Here is a 22301-nt window from a genome sequence, read left to right on the forward strand (position 1 = left end):
TGATCAACATTTATGATTTTATTTCCCCGGCCACCAGTCTGTCATATCTTGGAGAAAACTATTTAGTCTCGACAAATTGTTATATCTTGACAGCCATGTTAATAACATCTTAATTGCCATCGCGTGTCTGCACACTATTTTAAAATAAATAATTATCTGTCTAATTAATTACATTATCATTTACGAGATATAAAAAAGAGAATCGAATTAAACATGCATTTTTTTTATTCTACTCTTTTTTATTTTCTCTTTCATCGTCTCTTTTTATTTTTTATTTCTTCGAGTAATTTAAATATTAAAACACGTCTTAAAATATTACTTTAATCATTCTCTAAATGTTTTTTTTTTAATGATAAGATTGATATGCTCTCTATCACAACATCTAGCCGACTTCTCTCTCACTAATAATTAAGATCCAAAATTACATTAACACCAATAAAAAGAATAAGGTAAAAAAATGGACTAACTTGATATAAATAACCTTCTTCATTTTATTTTTCTTACTGTTACATATTGCTAATGGTGAAAAAACAAGAGGGATATAGGGCAATTAATGCTAGTTTATGGGTCCCATTAAAAAAAATTTACTCAGACTTTTACGTCCAAACATGTCTAACTTGTCAGTGCTCCGACCACACGTGTACACTGTGGCTGAAACCTTTTTTTTCTTCTTTACTTTGCTTTGATGTCTTTCATGCCGGGTTTTGCTTTTATATCATTGTATTGAATTTGGAAGTTTCTGCTTAAACTTTTCTTAGCCAAAGGCCAAAAGCAGGTTTAGGTTTGCTAGGAGTCTTCCCTTCTTTTGACCCAAACCGGCATTCTGTTCTTCATTCTCACTGTTGGAAAGTTGACAATTGTGTCATCCTCGGCCACCCATCTGAAATATTTTAAGTTCAGATAATTCATCAGTTCAAGAGCAACAAAAGCAGTCAAAACATTAGGGGGTGAGACCAAGATCACATGTTACATTATTTATAATCTTTTTGTAGCTAGGTAAAGAAAAATATCTAGCCTCAAACCTGATGGAAAAGAGCCCCTATAGATGGTGAAATTAAATGCTATAAATCAAGTTTTTATAGGATAGAGTTTTTAAAATTATCGAGATCAGAGAGCATTCATTGGTGGTCTAAAGTCTAAACCCTAAAATGCATGGCTATGGCACTAGCATCTTTCTGTAGGTACACCTTTTTGTATTATAAGCTAGTCTTGGTACAGGCATTATATATAATCAATAAAGTCGGCAAAGACTAATATATGCTTGATTTGATTAAAAATGTTATGTGCTCTATGCATTTGACCAAAGAAAAATGAAATTTAGAAAATGCCAAATCCAAAAAGAAATTGAGAAAAGTGACCCCATGAATTGAATGATTCTAATTAAATCAAGTTGGTCATGACCACATGGCACATGTGCTTCAAATCAAGCCATCAAGGGGAACATTAGAGATTTTTTGAATTTGGATTTTCAGCTGAAAAATGGCTGCAAATTTTGGTATATATCTTTAGTACATGATTTTGTCAGTGTGCAATGGTCTGGAAAAGATGAATGGATTATGGTTTTGATGGTCATCACATGTGAAAAATACCATCAAAATGCATGTAGTTGCAAGCAACTATATATGGAAATGAATGCCTTGTTAAAAGCTAGTGAGTCCAAAAGGACAGAAAGTTTAGTGTCTTTTGTTATGATTTTGTCTCAACTAGAGATCATGTGGTAAAAGTGAAGAAATAGTAAGTGTTTAAGTGTGCATGACAGCCTTCAAAGATGACTTCCCTGATTTTTCCCTAATTATAATGTAAAAATATGGGAAATATTGAAAAAGGCCAATTAACACTTATTAAGATGCTGTTTATAGAAAAAAAATTGCAATTAAATTTGTTTATTTTAAATCTAATAAAAATAATATATTGAATGAAATTTTTTCTTAAAATAATATTTTACTTGAACCTTTAAAAAAATTATAGTTGGAAGTGTACGTTACCTGAAATTAGTGATAAAATGGTGTAGAAAAATGGAAGCTTCGAGCCTGGCCAAGTCAAGTCCAGGACACAGCCTCTGTCCACCTCCAAATGGAGTGAAGTTGTAGCTGCTAACCATGTCTTTCTCCTGTACATGATGATGAGTTCCCATATGTCTGTGAGTCTAATGCTAAAAGCAAAATTAGACGATAACAAGAGACAAGCCACTTTAATTAATTTAACACCAAAAGGAAATCATTAAAAGGGTTCCAATAATTCTTACTTTCCACCTCCATGGATTGAACTGATAAGGCCAGTCATAGTGATTTTCATCAAGATGAACTGATCTAAAATAAGCAAAAAAGCACCATCCTTTTGGTATCAGATACCCTTTTATCTCAATGTCTTTCATGGCCTTTCTCATCACCCCTATGATTATGTTTCCCATCCTTAGAGTTTCTGTAATTACCTGCTTAAACATATATATAATGCATGTTAATTATTGAAGCAAATAATTTCTTAATTAATTTTAATGGTTGAAATAGTACTTACATTTTGTGTAAAAGGTAATGATAAGTAATCACTCCAAATCAATGGCTCTCCTTTCTGAGCTTTCTGCCTTTTCAACTTCATGTTTTCCTCCTGAGAAATTTTCAGATCAGTTGATCAGAAAATTAATTAGCTAAATTATAATAAGTAGTATATGAGTTTGCTGCTTTATCTTAAAGTCGTAGATTTTGGGTTGATTGCATTAATTCCTAAAACTTTATTTATTGATTGAACCAAACAATTGAATTAAAAACTTGATTCTTCTTAAAGTTATAATTATTTTATATTATAATTTTTATATTTTTAAATTAATGTTCATAACAAATTCAAAAATAATTTATATATATATATTTTATTTTTTATTATAATTTTAATAGATTATTTTTATTTCTAATTTAAATGTTTTTGTACAAAATTTATATTATAAAAATTGGTTTACATGAGAATTTAATCATACTTTATTATAAAACAAACAAATATTACTATATTTTTTACAAATTATCATTTTTAAAAAACATTAAAATTATGAATGGTTATTTTATACTTTTAAATAAAATAATATTTAATTTTTAATAATATCAAATCTAATGATATTTAATTCTTATAAATTAATGAATATTAACTAAAAAAATGATTTCAAATCATAAGTGATAAAATCACATTAATAATAAAATTATCTCAATGATTATATTATAATAATAACATTAAAAATTATCAAACATTATCCCAATATTTGTATGTATTTGATTTTCTAAATGGACATAAAAAAACTTATTACCGCAACAATATTTTCAAACCAACGAACCAATCAGTTCTAATAATAAGCCTGACAGTTGTGACAAGATGGTCAAATAATAACTAGTGGCCAAGCAAACACTTCCCAATCAAATCACTATCGACAAGGAATCTCACAGTACCCCGAGAAAATCCTAAAGGATCTTATTAATTGTTGACCCCAAGTCAAGCAGACCAACATCATGATCATAGCAAACCAATTACTCTAGTATATGATGTTGGCATTATTTTCTAAAGGAAAAGAAGTGATATGATATATATTGCTAAAATGATTAAAATTTCTCATGTTATAAATTTTGTTGACTCATTTAGTTACAATCATAAAATCTCAATTAATATCACATTTATTAATGAAAAAATAATTTTTTCAATAAATTAAGAATTTATAATTATAATTAAACCACGTCAAAATTTCATGATAAATTTTATTTTATATCAAAACTCATATAATTGATTCTTAAAAAGAAAAAAGTGCTTACAGTCAATCGATGTAGGGCAGCAGGACAATCTGAAAGGTATTTGATTGCAAGAGTCATTAGGACAGGCACTGAATCTTCACCAGGAATCATCATATCAATCATGTTATCTGCTATTAGATCATCTGTTAATAGTTCACTATCATCCTTGAGCAAAACGTCTACCACATCTTTCGGAACTTTTGAGCTCATGCCTGAATTCCTTTTAGATTCGATAATTTTGTGTACGATCTTAACCATTCTCTTCTTTGCCTGAAATTGGCAAAAAAAAAAAATTCAACACAGTTTCCCTTCTTAGATTCCCATTTTTAGGGAACACTTACATAAAGAGCAATGAAATTTTAATATGCAATAATCTTGCCTGCAAGGATCGATAAAGTTGACTTCCGGGTACTTTTACAGGTAAAGACATGAGGCCTAAGATGAATTCTTGGAACTGTTTCTTGAGGAGTTCCATTTCTTCACCTGGATTCAAACTAATCAATGCCTTGACTAGTACTTGAAAGGCAATCTGGAGAAAATAAAAAAAGGCCTTTTTTTTTTACAAACTTTTCAAAAGGATTATATGAACAAATCATTATGAAGCATATTTCTCAGACAAAATGATTCATGCAAAATGATTGTAAACAAATGATCTTAACTGGGTTGTTGTTCACTTTCCAGCAAAAAAATATATTTAAACTTTAGTAGAAAAAGAGAGAGAGTGAGAGAGAGAAATAGAAGAGTTTGTGTGCACGTGTGTGAGTTTTGTCTGTGTCTGGTGCTTGTTTTTCCTTGTGTTGCATATGAAATTGAACTCCATTGAACTTAGAAATCAAGAAGAAGCCAGCTATGGATTTAAGATAGATGGCATCTTTTGTTTTATCCTGTGTCTGGGTATAGGAACTCTTATCAAAAAGTTATCCTAAAACTTTGAAAGGGAAACAATGGCAGAGAACAAACTTCAATGAAAAGAATATTTACTTACTCAAAGAAAGGAAGAAAGAGAGAGAAATTGAAGGCACTAACATTTTTGGTCTCATCTTGTATGTATATGGGATGATCATCTCTCCATTTATCCATTGTTTGTTGTACATAATTTTGCATGTCTTTAGTGATCTGATGTTTGAGATGTGGGGACTTAAAGAAGGATCCGATGAGACCATGGATTTTCCTTTGTAAGCTCCCATTTATTTGCAGAATGGAGGATTTTCCCATCAACTCAGTTAAGGATGTCGGATAAAAGGGAACGAAAGCCTTTGCATCACTTTGTAGAACAACTCGACTCACTTCTGCATCTGTGGAAACAATAGTTGGAGTCCCAAAAATGTGTGACTTGAACACTTTTCCATACCTACAAAAACAACCCAAATATGTAGAAATTACACATGGAATGAAAAGAAACCATATTCTTTTTTATTTTGAAGAAACATAAGTAGGAAACCAACTTTAACCACAGATCAATTAGCTGAAGAAGTAATTAATTGATTACTTAAAAGTCAGTATGAACAAACTCAACTTGAAAAAAAAAAAAAGCAGCGAAATCAACCTATGTATAGTAGTAGCTAAAACTTTACCTGAGGCGACGGCAGTCCATGAAGCTCTCAGGGCGGTCTGAGTAAGCACAAGATATGAACTCAATGGTTTCCCCAACAAAAGGCCATCCCAGAGTGCCTAAAGGAAGCTGGCATGAGTTTTTGGATGAGGGTATTGATCTGCTTAACTTGCTTTTGCCTTTGCTATAGACCAGAAATATGATGCAAAATAAAATTGCTGTCACAAACACAGTAATCCACAATGAACTCTCCATCATGAATGATTTTCTTCTCCCTCCCTCTCTCTCTCTCTCTCTCTTTGCTTCTCTTAAATACCCTTAGATTGTACTCTCACACCAGCATCAATACGCAATTTTTTATTCATTTGTGTTGCGATGAAAATATGAATAGATGAAAATATGATATTCATGTGCACGTGTACGCGTGTAAGAAAAAAAAAATGGAAAAAGGAAAGCGAACGAGGGTGTGAGAGAGAAAAGGATTGAAGCATTGAATCCAGTTGGCTAGCTAGGGAGAGAATAATATTATTAGTACTGGGGCCGGGAGATGAATCATGCATGGATATAAAGCGAATTGGAATTGCAAATCAATGAGGCAAAAGCATCATATCGTATATTGACAGAGGGCCGGGTGGGGTCGGGATCCTTTTGGAGAGCACTTATTTTCGACACCTTTCCAATATTTGATGCTCACTTGTAGCTAAAATCATAATGTTGCAAATGAACACAAAAGCATGGTAATTATATAAGTTAAAAGGTAACTTATTCGCTTAATAAAGTTTAAACACCTTAATAATTAATTTCAAGTTAGGTAAGAAAACATAGATAGCATAAGGTTAATTATCTCTTTTTATATTAAAGATGCTAATTTGTTAGATATGAGACAAATAAAATATTTTTTATTTATATTTTTGAATTTTTATATTATATTCATCTTCAAATTCATATTTAATAAGCATTTTAAATTTATTTTCATCTTCATCCTCACGAGATATTTAATGTGTATGATGAGTAATTCCCATACATATAGTTTTTTTTAAATAAAAATAAATAAATTAACTTTTTTGTTATTTTTATTTTATATATTTATGTAATTTTTTATAAATATATGAATATATATTTTTTAAATAAAAATATATTATTTTTAATTAATCTAAAATAATAATTTATATTATTTAATAAAAATCTATTTACTAAAATATATAAATATATTTGTAGAATATAAACATGCGTACAAGACAGATGTTATATTATTTATTTTTATCTTTAAATTTGATAAAAAATTTAAAATCATATCCATTTTTATATATATTTTATAATGTAATTATTATTTTTATCCTTGTTCTGATAAAATTTTAAATTTTTTATTATATATAAATTAAATTAACATAGCTATGTTATATAACCTAAGAAATAATATAAAGAAGTCAAATTTAAGTTTTACAGCATACCAGTGTAAAAAGCAATTTTTTATGATCGAATTCAAGTCAAGGTTAAATCAAGTTGATTTTACTGTTATTTTTAAAAGTGTAATATTTACAAATTTAAAATTAAAATCATAATATTAATAAATTTTTTTATTCACGGGTTATGATTTTTTTTACTATATATATATATAATTGAATAGAAGTACAAGAAAAAGCACGGAATAGCATAAAATCTTGTTCAACTAACATTTTTAATCGTACGAACACATGATTGATTGCTATTTATAGGAGGAAACAAATTTGTCCTCTCCCACCGGGATAGAGCTCAAACTGTTCAGAGCGGGTCGGAAAAAAATTACTCAGACAATTCGTATCTATACGATTAGTTTGAAGATTTTATTCAAAACTGTGAGGTATTTTAGCACTTTGATTTAAGATAATAAATCTTCGAATTATTGGTTTGAAAGCAAGACGATTTGTCATTATAATAATAATAATAATAAGAAAGAAATCCCCAATTGAAGTCATAGTGTCTTCTTTGCGTATTAATACTATAACAAAAGTGAATGGAAATCGGAGTGGAACATGTTGGGAAAACATTCCCATGAATGATTTTTTTTTTCTTTACATGGCCCCTATGGGGAGAGTATGGTTACAATTATGGGTGGTATGAGCCACAATAATTGTTACCAAGGTAAAAGAAAAGTGAACAAAAAAATTATTATTAAAGAAATTTTTTGACGGAACATAATTATATAAATTCATGATCAAATAAATTATTTTAATCTTAAATTAAATCGCGATAAGTATTATATTATGATAATTAAGTAACATAAAATATATATTGGCATATAACAGAGATGGAGAAGAGAAAGAAGTGGGGGGAATTGAAGTCCCAACATTAAAGTACTCCATGATTGATCTCGTGGAACTGTGGCATGATGAGAGGCGTCGTCCCTTCCTCAATTCCTTTGCAGGTGCAGGGGCAGCAGCATGCTGGTTGGCCTCATGCTTTCATGTGAGATTCAATTAGTCCAACCACATTCTCTCCATCATCTTCTATTTATTTTTTCCTCTTTGCCTTCTTCTTTCTCTCAACTTTTGTTTTGTCCTTTACTCTTTCTGTGTCCAATGAAACTATCACCCAATCCTTAGATACAATATATACATTCATAAAAATCTTAGGCCAGCCTCTTTTGATACTTTCATGCCTATCCCTTTATGATTTAATTTATATGGGAGAGGCCACATGCATGTGGCTACCTTTCTTTATATACCAAAATTACTTCAAATTGTTGTCAATCTGTCCCTATTGCCTTCCCTTAATCTAATAAACAAACAAGCTAATGCTTTTGAATCAAAAGAGAAATGGGTGATCATAATTGGCCTGAAAAACAGCCTTAAACATGGATTGGATTAGCTATGAAACAGAGCTTTTTCTAACTTTCAAAAATCTTCCTTTTGACTGTTGTAAGAATTTTATTCAATTAAATTCATTACAGTGGCCCCGATTTCTTGATTGGCCATGCAGTAGTATTTTAATTTCCTAATCCTCAGGTTCATTCCATGACTTGCATTTTGTCCATTTGTTCAAACAACCTAACTAATTATGATTAAGTATCTTATTTAGTAATTTATTAATTGAATTTAAAATTTAATTCAGTTGATCTATACAATCATATTTTTAAAATAACATTTAATAAATTTGAAATTCAAATCTCACCCTCAATAATTCTTTTTCTCATTTTTAAAATGTGATATTTTTTATAAAAAAAAATTATTACTTTAATTTTTCATATCATGATTACACCAAATTGCTTTGTTGATCATTCGGCTTTCTCTCTCATGTTTTTTTTTATGGGGTTGTATTTGTTTAATTCTACCATATCTTTTAAGACACCTAGAAAATAAATTGGATATATTTGATATATTGCTATGTATTCTCTGAAAAGTTAAAGAATTAAGAAACCTTAGATTATATTCATATTAGGTAGTAATTATTTATTAGGGGATATTTGGGGGGAAACAAAGATTGATTTTTTTAGCCTGTTAGGTAGTTTGGTTTTGGAATGTTGCATATATGCTTTGCATTTGAACGAATAATTTTTGCATATTAAGGGAAGGAGGGGTAGGGGTGTCCACATCCTTTTGGGAAATTGTGCTTGTTTTGCATAGTTGTCTTAGGCCCATGTGAATCTCTACACCTTAAAGTTGGAGAATATGCTTTCTTTATCTCCATAATTTTTTTTTTTTTAAAGGAGACAGCCAACGAGAATGATAATACTCTATTCCATTACTATGAAAATGATGTTAGACCCTCCTCACAAATGATGATATCAAGATGAAATTCTGAGCAAATTGCAAATTGAAAGGAGAGAAAATGGGTTTTAAGGTTGAGAAAGCATGAACTGAAATCTAAGCTTTATAAACCAGAAGGATTGGAAGGCCAAAATTTACTCCACCAAGTTTTGGTGGTGCATGAATCACTGCTATTTTACATTGTCCAAAAAATGGGAAAATAAACCATATTCTTGTTTAAATCAACAAGGACTTGCCATCAAGTTGAATAATTTAGGTTAATCAAACAGATCAGTCTGACTGTGCTTCAAGTTCAATTCACTTCTGGAAGTCTGCTGGGTGGAAGCCAGCTGATGGTTTAAAGAACAGAGTAAAGACTCAAAAGTGGCAGTCATCTAATTCTAATCACCAATTATTCATTGCAGATTTAACAGTTGCAGACTAGGCAATAATGCCTGAAATTTACATGGCGACAATTGTATTGGGAAAGTACTTGTCAAGAAAATGATACAATTTCTAGCAGATTTCACATAACTAACAGAAAACTTGAAATTCAAGAAACCAAACTTCCAAAATTCTGAAAGAAGGAAATATCCATGTTTGGACAAAGCCTATCAGTCATATCTTAGGAATGGATTTTGCTCGAATAAATTGTTTGAGTATAGCTTTCTCTTCATCAAGGCGCTTCTTCTCCTCTGGATCTTTCGGTTTGACTTTCCTTTTCTCTTCCAATATATGCTTAAAAAGTTCAAGCTGCTGACTGTCTGGAATAGGTTCAGGCAACTTCACAGGTTGTGTGATGGATGGTGCAGGTATTGGCTTTTCAGTAACTGGAGGGGCAGTGAAAGTTGTAGTTGAAACAGGAGTTGAACCTACATCTCCTGCTACATCTTCTTCCGTTATGCTTGTATCCTTTTTCTTTGTTCTCATGAAAAGGTAAGCTGCATTAATCATATAAATTTCTATCAGCCGAGTAGCAAATCATGTTTCTTAAAAATTACATTGTCAAGAATCTCAAGAACCAACCTAAAATCTCCAACATTCACAAGTTCGGCAATTTAAAAATACACTAGCATTAAAAAGTTGAGTTAGGACCAGGAAAGGGTGGGGGGTTTAGAGAGAAGGAAAGAGCAGGTGTCATAAGTTGGTGGGTGGACCACAATACATGTATGATTCTGTGAGAAAAAATAATATATCAACTGGTAACTGAACCAGATGCCACGATTAAAGAAGCAAGTGATTAGTGCTAATTACTATAGCCCGACAACAAAATACAATTACGATGAGCTCCTCAAGATGTCAACTAAACATATAGAAAAAAAAAAAAGCATTTATCACTATCAAAGACAGCTAGTTCTGTTTGCATCTAAAGGTCATTGTCATTAACTATTGGTAACTATCAGAACATGAGACCGAAAAAAAATCCAGAACAACCACGGTTAAAGAAGTGAACTATTAATGCTATTATTACTGCCTAACAACAAAAAGCAATTAAGATATGCTCCTCAACTAAACAACATACATAGGAAAAAAGTTTATTACTTATTAACAACAGCTAGCTCTATTTTCATCTAAAGGTAATTACCATTAACTATTGTAATGATCAAAACCCGACACTCAAAAATTCCAGAACAATGCATCAAGATATCCTTTATTACCAATAAGGAATTGCTCATTTTACTCTCATTTAAATGTAATTCAGGATCTCTGTCGGTAATCATCAGAGCATAGAACTAGAAAGAAAACCAAAAAGCACTAAAGAAATGCTTTCACTGATTACAGATTACTAGTTCAACTTTATCTAAAAGAAATTGCTGTATGAACACCATAGCAACCAACTACTGCAGAAATCCCCCCTTAGTTAACTTATGACTAATACAGTTTGCAACATATCACTGTAATGTTGATGTGCATGTCAAATCAATCAAGAGCTTTCAAGCAGTGCAGGGACAAATTGCATATAATTTGACTCATCATCATCATTATAAGCCCCAATGAATATGGAGACAATCACTCCATAATACTTGGTGCTTTAGTTTGTAACTATGCATTTAAGAAAATACCATAACATGGTGTTTGCTAGCAAACTTACACTAATCCTCAAAATGAGTCCTAGTTACTAAAAATGCTTAGCACCATCAATTCATACACAGTGATTGTACACTTAAAGATTACGCTTTTTCATCTCTGTAAATAACCAAAATTCCACTTTTGTGTGAATACCAGAGAAATTAGCTAATGCTTCCACCTCTGTAGCTTAATTAAATATTTAAATGATTGAAAAATAATCTCCTTGGATGAAATTATCATAGTTTTAGAATGTGCCAACTCATCATCTCTACCCCCAAAGAAACTATTTCCTTTAGTTATCATAATAACTGTTCTATGTGAAGTTATAAAGAGTATGATTGGTCACTTAAACAGGTAAAAGATAAATTATTCTTGATCACACGGTCATCAGCTAAAGGTTCCATGATTGACAGCACTAATTTTCAAGCTAGACTTTCTTGGGATGACTTTACTAGCAGCACTATAAGCTCCCATCATAATTCAATATACTATTTGTCGTAAATCTTTCATATGTCAAAGTTTTTCAACACAACAAAAAGCCAATATCAGAATGATTGCAGAATATACAGATTTTAACAAAAATGAGTAATGGTAAACGCCTAGCAAATAAATGGAAATTCTTTGCTGCAAAGAGTCAAGAAAACTCCATCAGTGAGAAGCAACAAAGAAATGTGTAGTGGTAAATCACCCTATCCAGTTAAATGTACTAAAATATAACAAAAATACATCAGTGCTAAATGGTACACCAAAGTATTCTCCCAAACAGGGTAGAATAGACAAATAATTTATACAGCCAATACAAATGACTTAAGGTACATAGAAAGTATTTTACTAACATAAGTTGAAACGACTCCACAATATAAATTTAAGATTAGGTGCATTTTTTTCTTCAAGATATTGCTCAAGACGAATATGGACATCTCAATTTATGTTATTAGTTTCCGCACATGCATACTCTCAAATATCCCAATAAACTCATTTTCTATCCTAAGTAAAACCTCTAGATCTGATTATGATGACAGCTATCACCTACAAACATTATAATTTCCAAGTCATTCTGTACCTATGTAATACAATTATATCTAATTATGAGTTGAGCTATCACCTGATAATATTATAAATCTTAATTTATGTATAAAAGGATGGGAAATTAAATCTTAACACAGATAAGGACCGCACTTATAGAGCTTATTACTCTTGTCCTTACTGCAATAGATACACATCATCAAATGCTTATCTATAGATACAAGGAAGGGAAACTTCAACCTTAAAGTATTAATTTCCAATTCATTGTCCCAAACATAATTGAAGGAATCTTGACGGCCTTAACATAAAGCTCTTGTGTTGGTTTCTCACATGCAGAGAAACATAACCTTAAGCAATGCTATTTTGGAAGCTCAAAACCTATGAAAGTCCTACTAGAAACATAACATAATATGGGTATGGCTAAGTTATATGTATATATTACACCTCCTAAACATGCTAAACCAGGTATACACCTAATAGAAGTATTCAACAAGTAAAGAGACATTGGGATACCCTGCTATAGAGATATAGTTCAATAATAAATAATCATGCCTAACAAGATTCCTATGATCCTCTAGCAATGGAACGGATAGACTATCTACCAAATTTGATGGAAACTAAGGTTCTTAGAAAAATATCAGCAACTAAATATCAATTAATTCAACATAGGCATCCACTACCTAAACACAACACTTAGTTACGACCTAAGAAATATTTGTAATGCTTAAACATGCCAAAATCAATTATGAAGGAAAATATGTTAAATAACATTCAGCAAACTGACCATAGGGTCAATTTTCAATGTAAGCACTTATAGGTGTCATGCAGTGTTTATTGTTACTATCAAACACTTGACACAACAGATGATCAAAGAACAAAAAGGCCTAAAGTTAGCTAGAAAACAAAGAAGGAAATGACTGAATATAAAAAAAAATGTGTCACAGAACACCATGCATTCCCCAAAGTTATTAGAAAGAAACAACGAAAAATGTTAATAGCGGATGTACCATGTTTTAATATGTTACTAGGTGAACCTGTCTGTATAATGCAGCCTTTTATTAACTGTTAAAATACCACTTTTCTTGAGGGTATGTTTGCTAATTCAAAAGCATTTTCCAATGCTAATCAGAATGTTTAACATACACACACACGAATTTGGATGCTTGGTGATTTTATCACCTCTACTTAAGTTGCCAATCCTTAGCACATTGTGGCTATCCCTCATTGAAATTTTACCATTCTTGTTGCACAACGAGTGACAATCAAACGCAAGAATTAGCAAACAACATATAACCAACATATAACAACATATAACAACGAAAAATGTTAATAGCGGATGTACCATGTTTTAATATTTTACTAGGTGAACCTGTCTGTATAATACAGCCTTTTATTAACTGTTAAAATACCACTTTTCTTGAGGGTATGTTTGCTAATTCAAAAGCATTTTCCAATGCTAATCAGAATGTTTAACATACACACACACACGAATTTGGATGCTTGGTGATTTTATCACCTCTACTTAAGTTGCCAATCCTTAGCACATTGTGGCTGTCCCTCATTGAAATTTTACCATTCTTGTTGCACAACGAGTGACAATCAAACGCAAGAATTAGCAAACAACATATAACAACGAAAAATGTTAATAGCGGATGTACCATGTTTTAATATTTTACTAGGTGAACCTGTCTGTATAATGCAGCCTTTTATTAACTGTTAAAATACCACTTTTCTTGAGGGTATGTTGGATAATTCAAAAGCATTTTCCAATGCTAATCAGAATGTTTAACATACACACACACGAATTTGGATGCTTGGTGATTTTATCACCTCTACTTAAGTTGCCAATCCTTAGCACATCGTGGCTATCCCTCATTGAAATTTTACCATTCTTGTTGCACAACGAGTGACAATCAAACGCAAGAATTAGCAAACAACATATAACCAACAGAAGCCAATAAAAGAATTCCATATTCAACAGAATATGGGTGTTCATCAAGTCTCAAACAGAATTATAGTTAACCAATATCATCTGTCGAAAAAATTCTCCAAACTATAAACCTCTTAAAACCTAAACTTTTTTTTTCCATCGAGAACAGAACCAAGCAATGCATTCAACTTAAACAAGCATAAAAATCAACATCCAAGCAAAATTAAAAAGAAGCCATTTAAACTACTCAGCATTAAACAATTTCAAAAGAAAGAAAAATGACCTCCAACAGTTAAGTTAATAGCCAAGAGAAGAGGCCAAAGAAACTTGTAACGCCTTGCAAACGATTCCTTGGGAGGCTGAGGTGGTGGTGGTGGCGGACCCATTTGATATGATGCTGCTGCACCTGATGATGTTGAAGCAAAATCCTTTCCTGTATGTTGCTCTTGAAATTGTTTCAATTTAGCTGTAGATTTGGAATAAAAAAGGAATCAAATTTGGAACACCCGTAAACCTCTATCGTTTGAGAAGCAAAGGAAGCTAAGACAAAAGTTAAAAAGACGATAACTTTTTTTTTATTGGTTTAAAAACAAAAGAATGATGGGGTTTTGAGATACCCTTTTTGGGTTTGTTGTCGTAGAGCTTTGGACCTTCGCTCATTGTTCGCAACACTTCTTTGATCTTCCTTCTGCTCTCTCACGTCACGTTTCTCAGCTGTTATGCCTATGCTTTGACTAATGACTGCTTGGTCAGCCACCAAATTAGGTTTCTTTTTTTTTTTTCAGATCACCAAATTTGTTTTAAGTGTTTCAAAAATAATTACACGTTTTTTTAAGTACTTAATAAGCAACTAACGTGAGCTGACGGGGTAAAGAGTTACTTCGAAGATTTTTAGGTGATGTTTACGAAGTTTTTTAATTAGAAATGATTAAATAAAAATAAAAATTAATAAATCAAAAGATATTAAATGTGTAAAATTTTAAAAAAATTTGATAGATAGTTTTAAATAAATATTTTTAATAAAAATTTGATAAAATTTTTATTATTGAATAAATATAAATGTAAGTAATATTTTTAATAATTTTTTATGTATTATTAATTTTAATATTAAATTTTATTAATCTATTGATTTAAATTTTTTATTAAAAATTTTATTAAATTATTTTTAAGACAGGATGTGTGCTTGGTCAAGGATATATGATTGACAAACATCTCAAAAATTTTATTATACGTTTGGTTTGTCTATAAAAACTTATTTAGGTTCATTCAATTTAAATTTATTATCATACTATTAAATGAATTTTTATTAATATTTTAATATTTTTAAATATATTTAAAATTAAATTAAAATTAAAATATATTTATTTAAAAAATATTTACATAAGCCAAATTTGAAGAGCTTCATTTAAGATTCAATTCAAATAAGACAATCGTAAGAGACTATTAATTTATTTTTACAAATTTATTGAGTAAATAAAATAAGTACCAAGTATTTATATCTTTTAAATCAAAGTGATAGATTTGATTATAACCCTCTTCGTACAGTTTGATTGATGGGTGCCATAAAGTTTTGATTATAAGATTGAGATCATAAACAATGTTGTTGCAATTTACATGACATGGTAAAACAAAGACAGTATCAAAAATCTGTTTCAAACAGTTTCCCCTACTATTAGAAATTCCCCCATTTAAAAGAAAAAAAAAAATGAAATAGAAAAACCATCCCAAAACCGCAGAATAATACAGTAGCATAAATGATCAAGGTCATTTCAGCTTTGGCCCTGTGGACAGGGTATGGACACTGGGAACAAAGGCAGCTATAGTTTTTTCGTTCATGGCTTCTTTGCTTAAATGGGGGGAAAAATGGATTATCAGAAAGTAAGTACAAAATTAATTTACAAGTTTCCGTCTATGCTTGCTCTTCCTGCTAGTCCTATAAGTTAAAGAGAGTTGAACCCAGAAAAATAGTAGTGACAGTCAAACAAAGTATGTCTACACTACACTATACCCTCATAGTCTTACAATTTTCCCCTTCTGGGGATCTTTTCAGTAATCAGCTCCATGAGCGACCAACACCATAACCCCTACCACGGTCTCGAAAACTGCCGTGACCTGATTCATCAGATATACAAAATGAGTTTGGGCAAATATTGTATCAAGCTTAAGAACTTGTCCACGATATGATAGAAGTCTATTTATGCATAAAAATCAAGTAATGCATCGGGCATCTCTGTTTAGCTCCTACAGCTCCATTTTAAGTTTCTTAAATAATCACCAGCCATTATAGCAAAGTGCAGAAACAGAGCAATGATCACATTACACATGGCGGCAATGCCCTAGTGTTTTCTAATAGCATCTTCATGAATCAAGGATCTAGATATGCAAAAGCTATCAGAACTAACTAAAAATCACTCAATCCCATTGAATTTGCTGCCGCGATATGGTGCCAAGGTATGAATGTGCCAGTGTGTTCCAAAGAAATACAGTAAACTAACCTGATGGTGGAGGAGGTGCACCACGTCCCATCGCTGCCAATTCAGGACTGATCTTTTGTCCAGCTTCCTCAAGTATGGCAATAAGTTCTTTTGCAAATCTGGCATTTGCAGCTGTGAAGAATGTATAGGCAGTGCCTTTTGCGCCAGCCCTACCTGTTCGACCAATGCGATGGACATAATCCTCAAGGGATCCCGGGAAGTCATAATTGATTACATATTTCACATCTTTCACATCTGCAACCAACCAAATTTAATAAGTAATCCAGATATTGAGGCCAGTGGTTCTTTCCATCGATCCTAAGGCAAGCTGGATTACCCCAAACTACCATGTAACTTTCTAGTTTGTAAGAGGAATAATAATCGTACTAGCCAGAAAAAATGCAATAAGGAGTTGCAAGCAAAAATGCAGACGTTGGATAGCAACATAAATAGGAAACTAAGGATAATCCACAAAATTCAAGTAAAAAAATTACCATGATCACAATTTCATTAATTAAGGAGACTAGCCCAGGTTCACTAAAGCTACATTAAGGAAAAATGTTATGCTTTGCAAAACCAGGATAGAGCATATGCATGCTGTACAAGAGCATCATATGACAAAAGAATGGATGAATATTTGACCAGAGCTACCAAAGCATCAACAATAATGAAGATGAATGGCTAAAATAATAATTTGTTAGCATAAAAAGGAGCCACAGATATGGTAATAAGGCCTTAGACTAATAGCTGCTAAGTAGCAATAATTTAGAACTTCAACCATTTAAAAAGGTGGAGGACTTATCAACATTATTGGCTGGCAGTAAATCAGATGCAAGATTCTAGTAAAAGTTCCAAAAAGAAAGCGAAGTATTCAATAAAATATAAATATACAGAAGACAAAACAAATTCCAATGGGTGCCATGTGATACATCTTTTGACAAAATGTTCAGAAAGGAAACAGCATTCAAACATGTAACCATAAAAAATTACAAACAGAAGACATCGATGATGGGAAAAAATACTAACAGAAAAGCAGTTTCTGGTAAATTAAAATATAACTTAAAAAAGTATATCTTATAAAGTGTGAAAACTGCAGAGAAAATTATCATAACAATAAACAAGGCAAATCAGACAAAGAAGACACATTATGCATGAATCTTGGTCAATTACAAGAAAGAAGAAGTGTACTTGTTAGAAATAACAAAGAAGACACAAAGTAGAGATTTAAGAGATATAAATACCTAAACCACGAGCTGCAACATCTGTTGCAGTCATTATAGGGCTCTTGCCAGCTTTAAACTCTGAGAGGACCCAATCCCTTTCTGCTTGACTTTTATCTCCGTGAATTGAGAGAGCAGGCCAACCATCCATGCAAAGTTGCCTGGTAATCTGGTCACAACCTTTCTTAGTATCCATGAAAATCAAAATTCTGCTGCCATCCATGATATCCTCCAGCAGCTTCACCAATCTGGAACATCAAGTACATCAAGGCAGATAAATAAACAGCCTATACACCCCCAATACTATTTGTTAATGGCAAAAGAATTAAAAAATCCATAAGAACAAAGTAAACTGCTCTCTACTTTTTATATTTCTGACTCTCTGTAACAATGTCTACATGTTGGCGAATCGCATGGTTAGCTTTCAAATCCGCAGATCCAATTATCACCTGCACAAAGACCAAGAAGACAATAAATTAAATAACAGAGCATCAGAAACAACAAAGTCAATAACAAAGACCCTTAAAAGTACTTATACCATCAGTTCAGATTACAAAATTTTAGAAGACATGAGCTGTACTAGGAAAAGACTAGAAATCCTCAAATTATAAAATAACATATAGAAAGCATTGAATAGAAAATCAAATGTCAAAACAAATAACAATAGATAACATAAGCCAATTAGTAAATATTACCAAAATTATGAATCACCTTACTTTGTATGGGTTGTAAAGAAACTGCCTTGCCAACAGTTCGACCTCCTTTGGCCAAGTTGCACTCCAATACAAAGTTTGACGGTCAGGACGAATCTGCATAAAGTATAACACAAAGGTACCACTCAGCGAAAGAGGGGGTGAACTAGAGGGAGAGACTGCCAATTCATTTCATTGCTTATACAAAAAAATAAAGGTTCTATACAGGTACAAATTCTTAGCTAAATCCTGGGTAAAAGTTTGAGACCTAAAATTATTTCCTCTTCTCATTTTGCGCTTTTAAATCATTTTTCTTCTGGCTGATGCAAGGCAGCATTGTATTGTAAACCAAGGCAAATAATCTAATTCTTTCATAAACTCTAAAAGCATTAGCATAGACATCTAAATTCAACACTCTTATCGTCCTCAAGAGTTAAATTTCATCACATCACTTGGATAATTAAAGCAACAAGTATAACTAGCAAAGTCTCAGATCTCATTTCTTTGAAGTGCAATTCTTGAGTAGCATAAAAGAGGTTAACAAGAAAGATAAAGAAGAGAGGTGAGAAGAGAAACCATTAGCCCACAATGAACTCTTCTCATACATAAAAACATAATTCATGAAATACTTTCCATGAAATTGAGTTAAGGAATTGTAATTTTCAAGGGCATGGCAGAAAGAGAGAGTAAAACGAAAGAGAAAGGTGAGGGGAGAACAGAGACCTGAGATACAATTTTTCGTATCTGAGGCTCAAACCCCATATCTAACATCCGATCTGCCTCATCCAAGACCAAATAAGTAACTCTTCGCAAATTTGTGTGATGTGACTCCAACATATCTATTAACCTCCCTGGTGTAGCAATAACAATCTCAACACCTGTTCCAACAAAAAATATTAACACTTTAATTAGTGTAGCAAGTAATAACCAAAGATAATTGTTTACTTAAACTACTAATAAACATGTTAGAAAAGCATCTTAAACTGAAAACTCATGTGTAAGAGACTACAAGCAGTTCAGAAACAACAAAATACAGTGACCCAAGCATATTACCACATACCTTTCTGGAGATCACGCACTTGAGGTCCCTTTGGAACCCCACCATATATGCACGTATTCTTGATCCTCGATGACGCACCAAACTTGGCAGCCTCTTGTTGTATTTGAACTGCAAGTTCACGTGTTGGAGCTAATACTAGTACAATTGGGCCATCTCCAGGAGCTGAAAATATATACAAAAAGACCAAGAATTATTCCTTCCCAATTACCAAAAACATGCTGATGAAAGTAAATTAATTCCAAGTTAACATTTTACCTAAAATTGGCTGTGCATTGACATGGACAATTGCAGGCAATAAATAGGCAAGAGTCTTTCCTGATCCAGTTTCAGCAATACCTATGAGATCACGGCCCTTCAAAGCCATTGGCCAGCCTTGAGCTTGGATGGCTGTTGGTTCAACAAAGCCAGCTTTTGTGATTTCTTGCAATACATAGTCTGGATTCAAGAAAAGAACATCAATTATCACAACAGAAGAGTCTATGACGAGATAAGAAATACTCAAACACTAATAAATAAAATAATTTTCTAAGTTATACCCAAAATACTTCGAAAGCAAAAACTTCCTTAACCACCAAAACCATAATCATTTTACTATGACATGAAGTATATATGCAAACCACAAAATACTCTTTAGACTGATTAACAGTTCAAAACATGGCAGCAGTAAAATCACCAGTGATTTAACATATAGAAACAACATGAGCATATCAGCAAAGATATAGGAAATTGAAGATTTGGGATGAGCCTATTTCAATGCCTAAAGGAGTACATCCACAAACGCAATAGATGGTCACTTCCCTGTGAGCATTTGATAACTACTAGTAAAAAATAAGATGACATAAAAATCTTCTATGAGCCTCCTTCAAAAGAAAACTTCCATTATGCTGCTTGTTAGCAGTAACTCTACTCAGACATCATTTAGAAAAGTTAACAAAAAACAAACAGTAACAAAAAAGTTAGCGAAAACAGACAAACAGACCATTCTGCTTCACTTTCTGTAGACAGACAAACAAAAACTCAACGAAAACAAAATGACAAACAAAAAAGAGTAGGAAAAGAAAGGATACTCAAAGGACAGAAAGGCTGGACTTATTAAAAGAACCAACAAAAATTACCTGGAAATCCCACGTCGCGGAAACTCTTCACAGGCTTTGGAACATCGCGACCTTCAACAGTAATTTCCTTCTGCTGCCTATACTCCTCCACCTCCATCTCCGACATTGCCCCCACCAATAGTGACTCAACATACAAATTCTTCTCAAAAGGAGTAAACCCATCCAAATCCAACTTCCTAGGGGGTTCAGCACTATCATAATCCCTTCTGCTTGAAGAGGACCGCACTGAACCACCAAATGCTGAAGACCCACCAAAACCTGAGTCACTATACCAAAACATCAAATTAACCAAACAGAAACTTCAAACTAATACCAATAAATAGATAACAGAAACTTCATAGAACTACAAACTTAGATAGGAGATGTTGCCAATGGTCCAATGCCCCATTGTGATAAAATTACTGAAAAACCACTATGTTTGAACTTAAATTCGATTTGAGAGCAATGGGCAGCTAAAATAGCATAAAATTCATTCAAATATTTAACAGAACCAAATTCGATCAAACTTTATCAGTCTTCAGTTTTAAGACACGCTAAACTAAAGAAACGAAAAACCCAGATGAAAAACACAGCTAAAACTAAAAATAAACATGACTTTTTCAGTTCTATTTCACTAATTTTGGAACAAAAAAAGCAATAAAATGAACGAATGAATCTAGATAAAAAAAATCAACACCCAGAATAATAAATGAACTTGAACATATAAAAAAAATGCAAAGTACATTAAAATTTGAGTAGTTACCTACTACGGTGGCGATAGGAGGTGGGATCGCCGGAGCGGTTATCATATCGACTCATTTTCTCTGCTGTTGCCGGTGAGATTATCAAAAGCTAGTGAATCTTAATGTAACAAAAAATAATTAGTAGTTTGTGCTTCTAATTAATGGTTTGGGATTTTAGGTGTGAGGATTTTTATTCAAGTGGAGAATTTTCTTTTTTTCTTCAATTCGAAGGAGGAAATAAACAAAGTAAAATTTAAAAAAAAAAAAAAATTCTTTCCCTCTCCGGCTGAAGCGTGTTGTACTTGTGGGCCTCTGGCCTTGTGTTTTTTTCATATGCTTCCCTTACTGTCATGGCCTTTTAACCTCATGCTGTAAGCTGTTGTAGTGTATATTTTCTATTTTCCTTTTTAGGAATAATTTTTCATTTGAATTTCGGGTTTTTTTTTTTTATTTTCTTCAATTTTGTTTTAAACAACAGCTTTTTTTTTTCGGTTGAAAGAAAATCGAAGGAAATAAATCACTCCTACTGTTTAAGGCGTAGATGTATTAAAGTAGATAGTTTAATCGGTATTCAATGAATTTTAATTTAATTTAATTTTTTAAGATCAATTTTTTTTAATTGAATATCAAGTCTAATAATAAAAAAAATTAAAATCAAAATTTAAATAAATTTAATTTTATCTAACTTGATAAATATTATATTTTAAAAATAATATTTTATTAATTTAAAATCAAATTTAATTAAATATAATTTTATATAATGTAAATTTAAATATAAAAAATTTAAAAAAATCATATCAAATTAAATTTGAGACAAATAAAAATCGACTCCGTAAGTACCTGTTACCTTTCATAAATATATAATTTTTTTCTCTCATTTTCTGTATTGCATTATGAATAGTATCAACAAATAAAAATATCAATTATTCACAAAATAAAAATAATAATTGG

The 22301-nt window shown here is 31.7% G+C and overlaps 3 protein-coding genes across 3 annotated transcripts; all 3 read right to left on the bottom strand.

Moving 5' to 3' along the window:
- Window positions 1–371: 371 nt before the first annotated feature.
- Window positions 372–5793, bottom strand: CYP90D1 (cytochrome P450, family 90, subfamily D, polypeptide 1). The gene is made up of 8 exons (XM_022859396.2): window positions 5339–5793; window positions 4791–5115; window positions 4144–4293; window positions 3786–4034; window positions 2515–2604; window positions 2246–2431; window positions 1986–2110; window positions 372–880 (listed from the first exon to the last, which is right to left on the bottom strand). Exons 1-8 carry the CDS (start codon window positions 5572–5574, stop codon window positions 787–789), a joined length of 1455 nt encoding a protein of 484 aa, XP_022715131.2. The 5' UTR covers window positions 5575–5793; the 3' UTR covers window positions 372–786.
- Window positions 5794–9437: 3644 nt separating this feature from the next.
- LOC111274628 (uncharacterized) lies at window positions 9438–14842 on the bottom strand. The gene is made up of 3 exons (XM_022859401.2): window positions 14685–14842; window positions 14351–14533; window positions 9438–9982 (listed from the first exon to the last, which is right to left on the bottom strand). Exons 1-3 carry the CDS (start codon window positions 14725–14727, stop codon window positions 9660–9662), a joined length of 549 nt encoding a protein of 182 aa, XP_022715136.1. The 5' UTR covers window positions 14728–14842; the 3' UTR covers window positions 9438–9659.
- A 954-nt stretch (window positions 14843–15796) lies between these two features.
- On the bottom strand, window positions 15797–21697 carry LOC111274629 (DEAD-box ATP-dependent RNA helicase 20-like). Its single transcript, XM_022859402.2, has 10 exons — window positions 21371–21697; window positions 20629–20894; window positions 19769–19948; window positions 19514–19675; window positions 19177–19331; window positions 18478–18570; window positions 18125–18210; window positions 17783–18009; window positions 16563–16796; window positions 15797–16179 (listed from the first exon to the last, which is right to left on the bottom strand). The coding sequence occupies exons 1-10, from the start codon at window positions 21424–21426 to the stop codon at window positions 16121–16123; spliced, it is 1518 nt and encodes a 505-aa protein (XP_022715137.2). The 5' UTR covers window positions 21427–21697; the 3' UTR covers window positions 15797–16120.
- Between the last annotated feature and the right edge of the window lie 604 nt (window positions 21698–22301).

The sequence above is a fragment of the Durio zibethinus genome, chromosome 26, assembly GCF_047325235.1.
Source record: "Durio zibethinus cultivar Kanyao isolate XHJ-2024 chromosome 26, ASM4732523v1, whole genome shotgun sequence".
NCBI classification, from domain to species: Eukaryota; Viridiplantae; Streptophyta; class Magnoliopsida; order Malvales; family Malvaceae; genus Durio; species Durio zibethinus.

Coding starts and splice junctions, on each gene's coding strand:
- CYP90D1 (XM_022859396.2), bottom strand. CDS start 5,574: ATGATGGAGAGTTCATTGTGGATTACTGTGTTTGTGACAGCAATTTTA. Junction 2,605..3,785: donor CTGCCCTACATCGATTGACT/GTAAGCACTTTT, acceptor AAAATTTCTCAG/GAGGAAAACATGAAGTTGAA. Junction 2,111..2,245: donor TCAATCCATGGAGGTGGAAA/GTAAGAATTATT, acceptor CATCATGTACAG/GAGAAAGACATGGTTAGCAG.
- LOC111274628 (XM_022859401.2), bottom strand. CDS start 14,727: ATGAGCGAAGGTCCAAAGCTCTACGACAACAAACCCAAAAAGG. Junction 14,534..14,684: donor CGACAACAAACCCAAAAAGG/GTATCTCAAAAC, acceptor CCAAATCTACAG/CTAAATTGAAACAATTTCAA. Junction 9,983..14,350: donor TATTAACTTAACTGTTGGAG/GTCATTTTTCTT, acceptor TGATTAATGCAG/CTTACCTTTTCATGAGAACA.
- LOC111274629 (XM_022859402.2), bottom strand. CDS start 21,426: ATGAGTCGATATGATAACCGCTCCGGCGATCCCACCTCCTATCGCCAC. Junction 18,211..18,477: donor TTCTTTACAACCCATACAAA/GTAAGGTGATTC, acceptor GTCTTTGTGCAG/GTGATAATTGGATCTGCGGA. Junction 18,010..18,124: donor GAGAGTCAGAAATATAAAAA/GTAGAGAGCAGT, acceptor TTGATGTTCCAG/ATTGGTGAAGCTGCTGGAGG.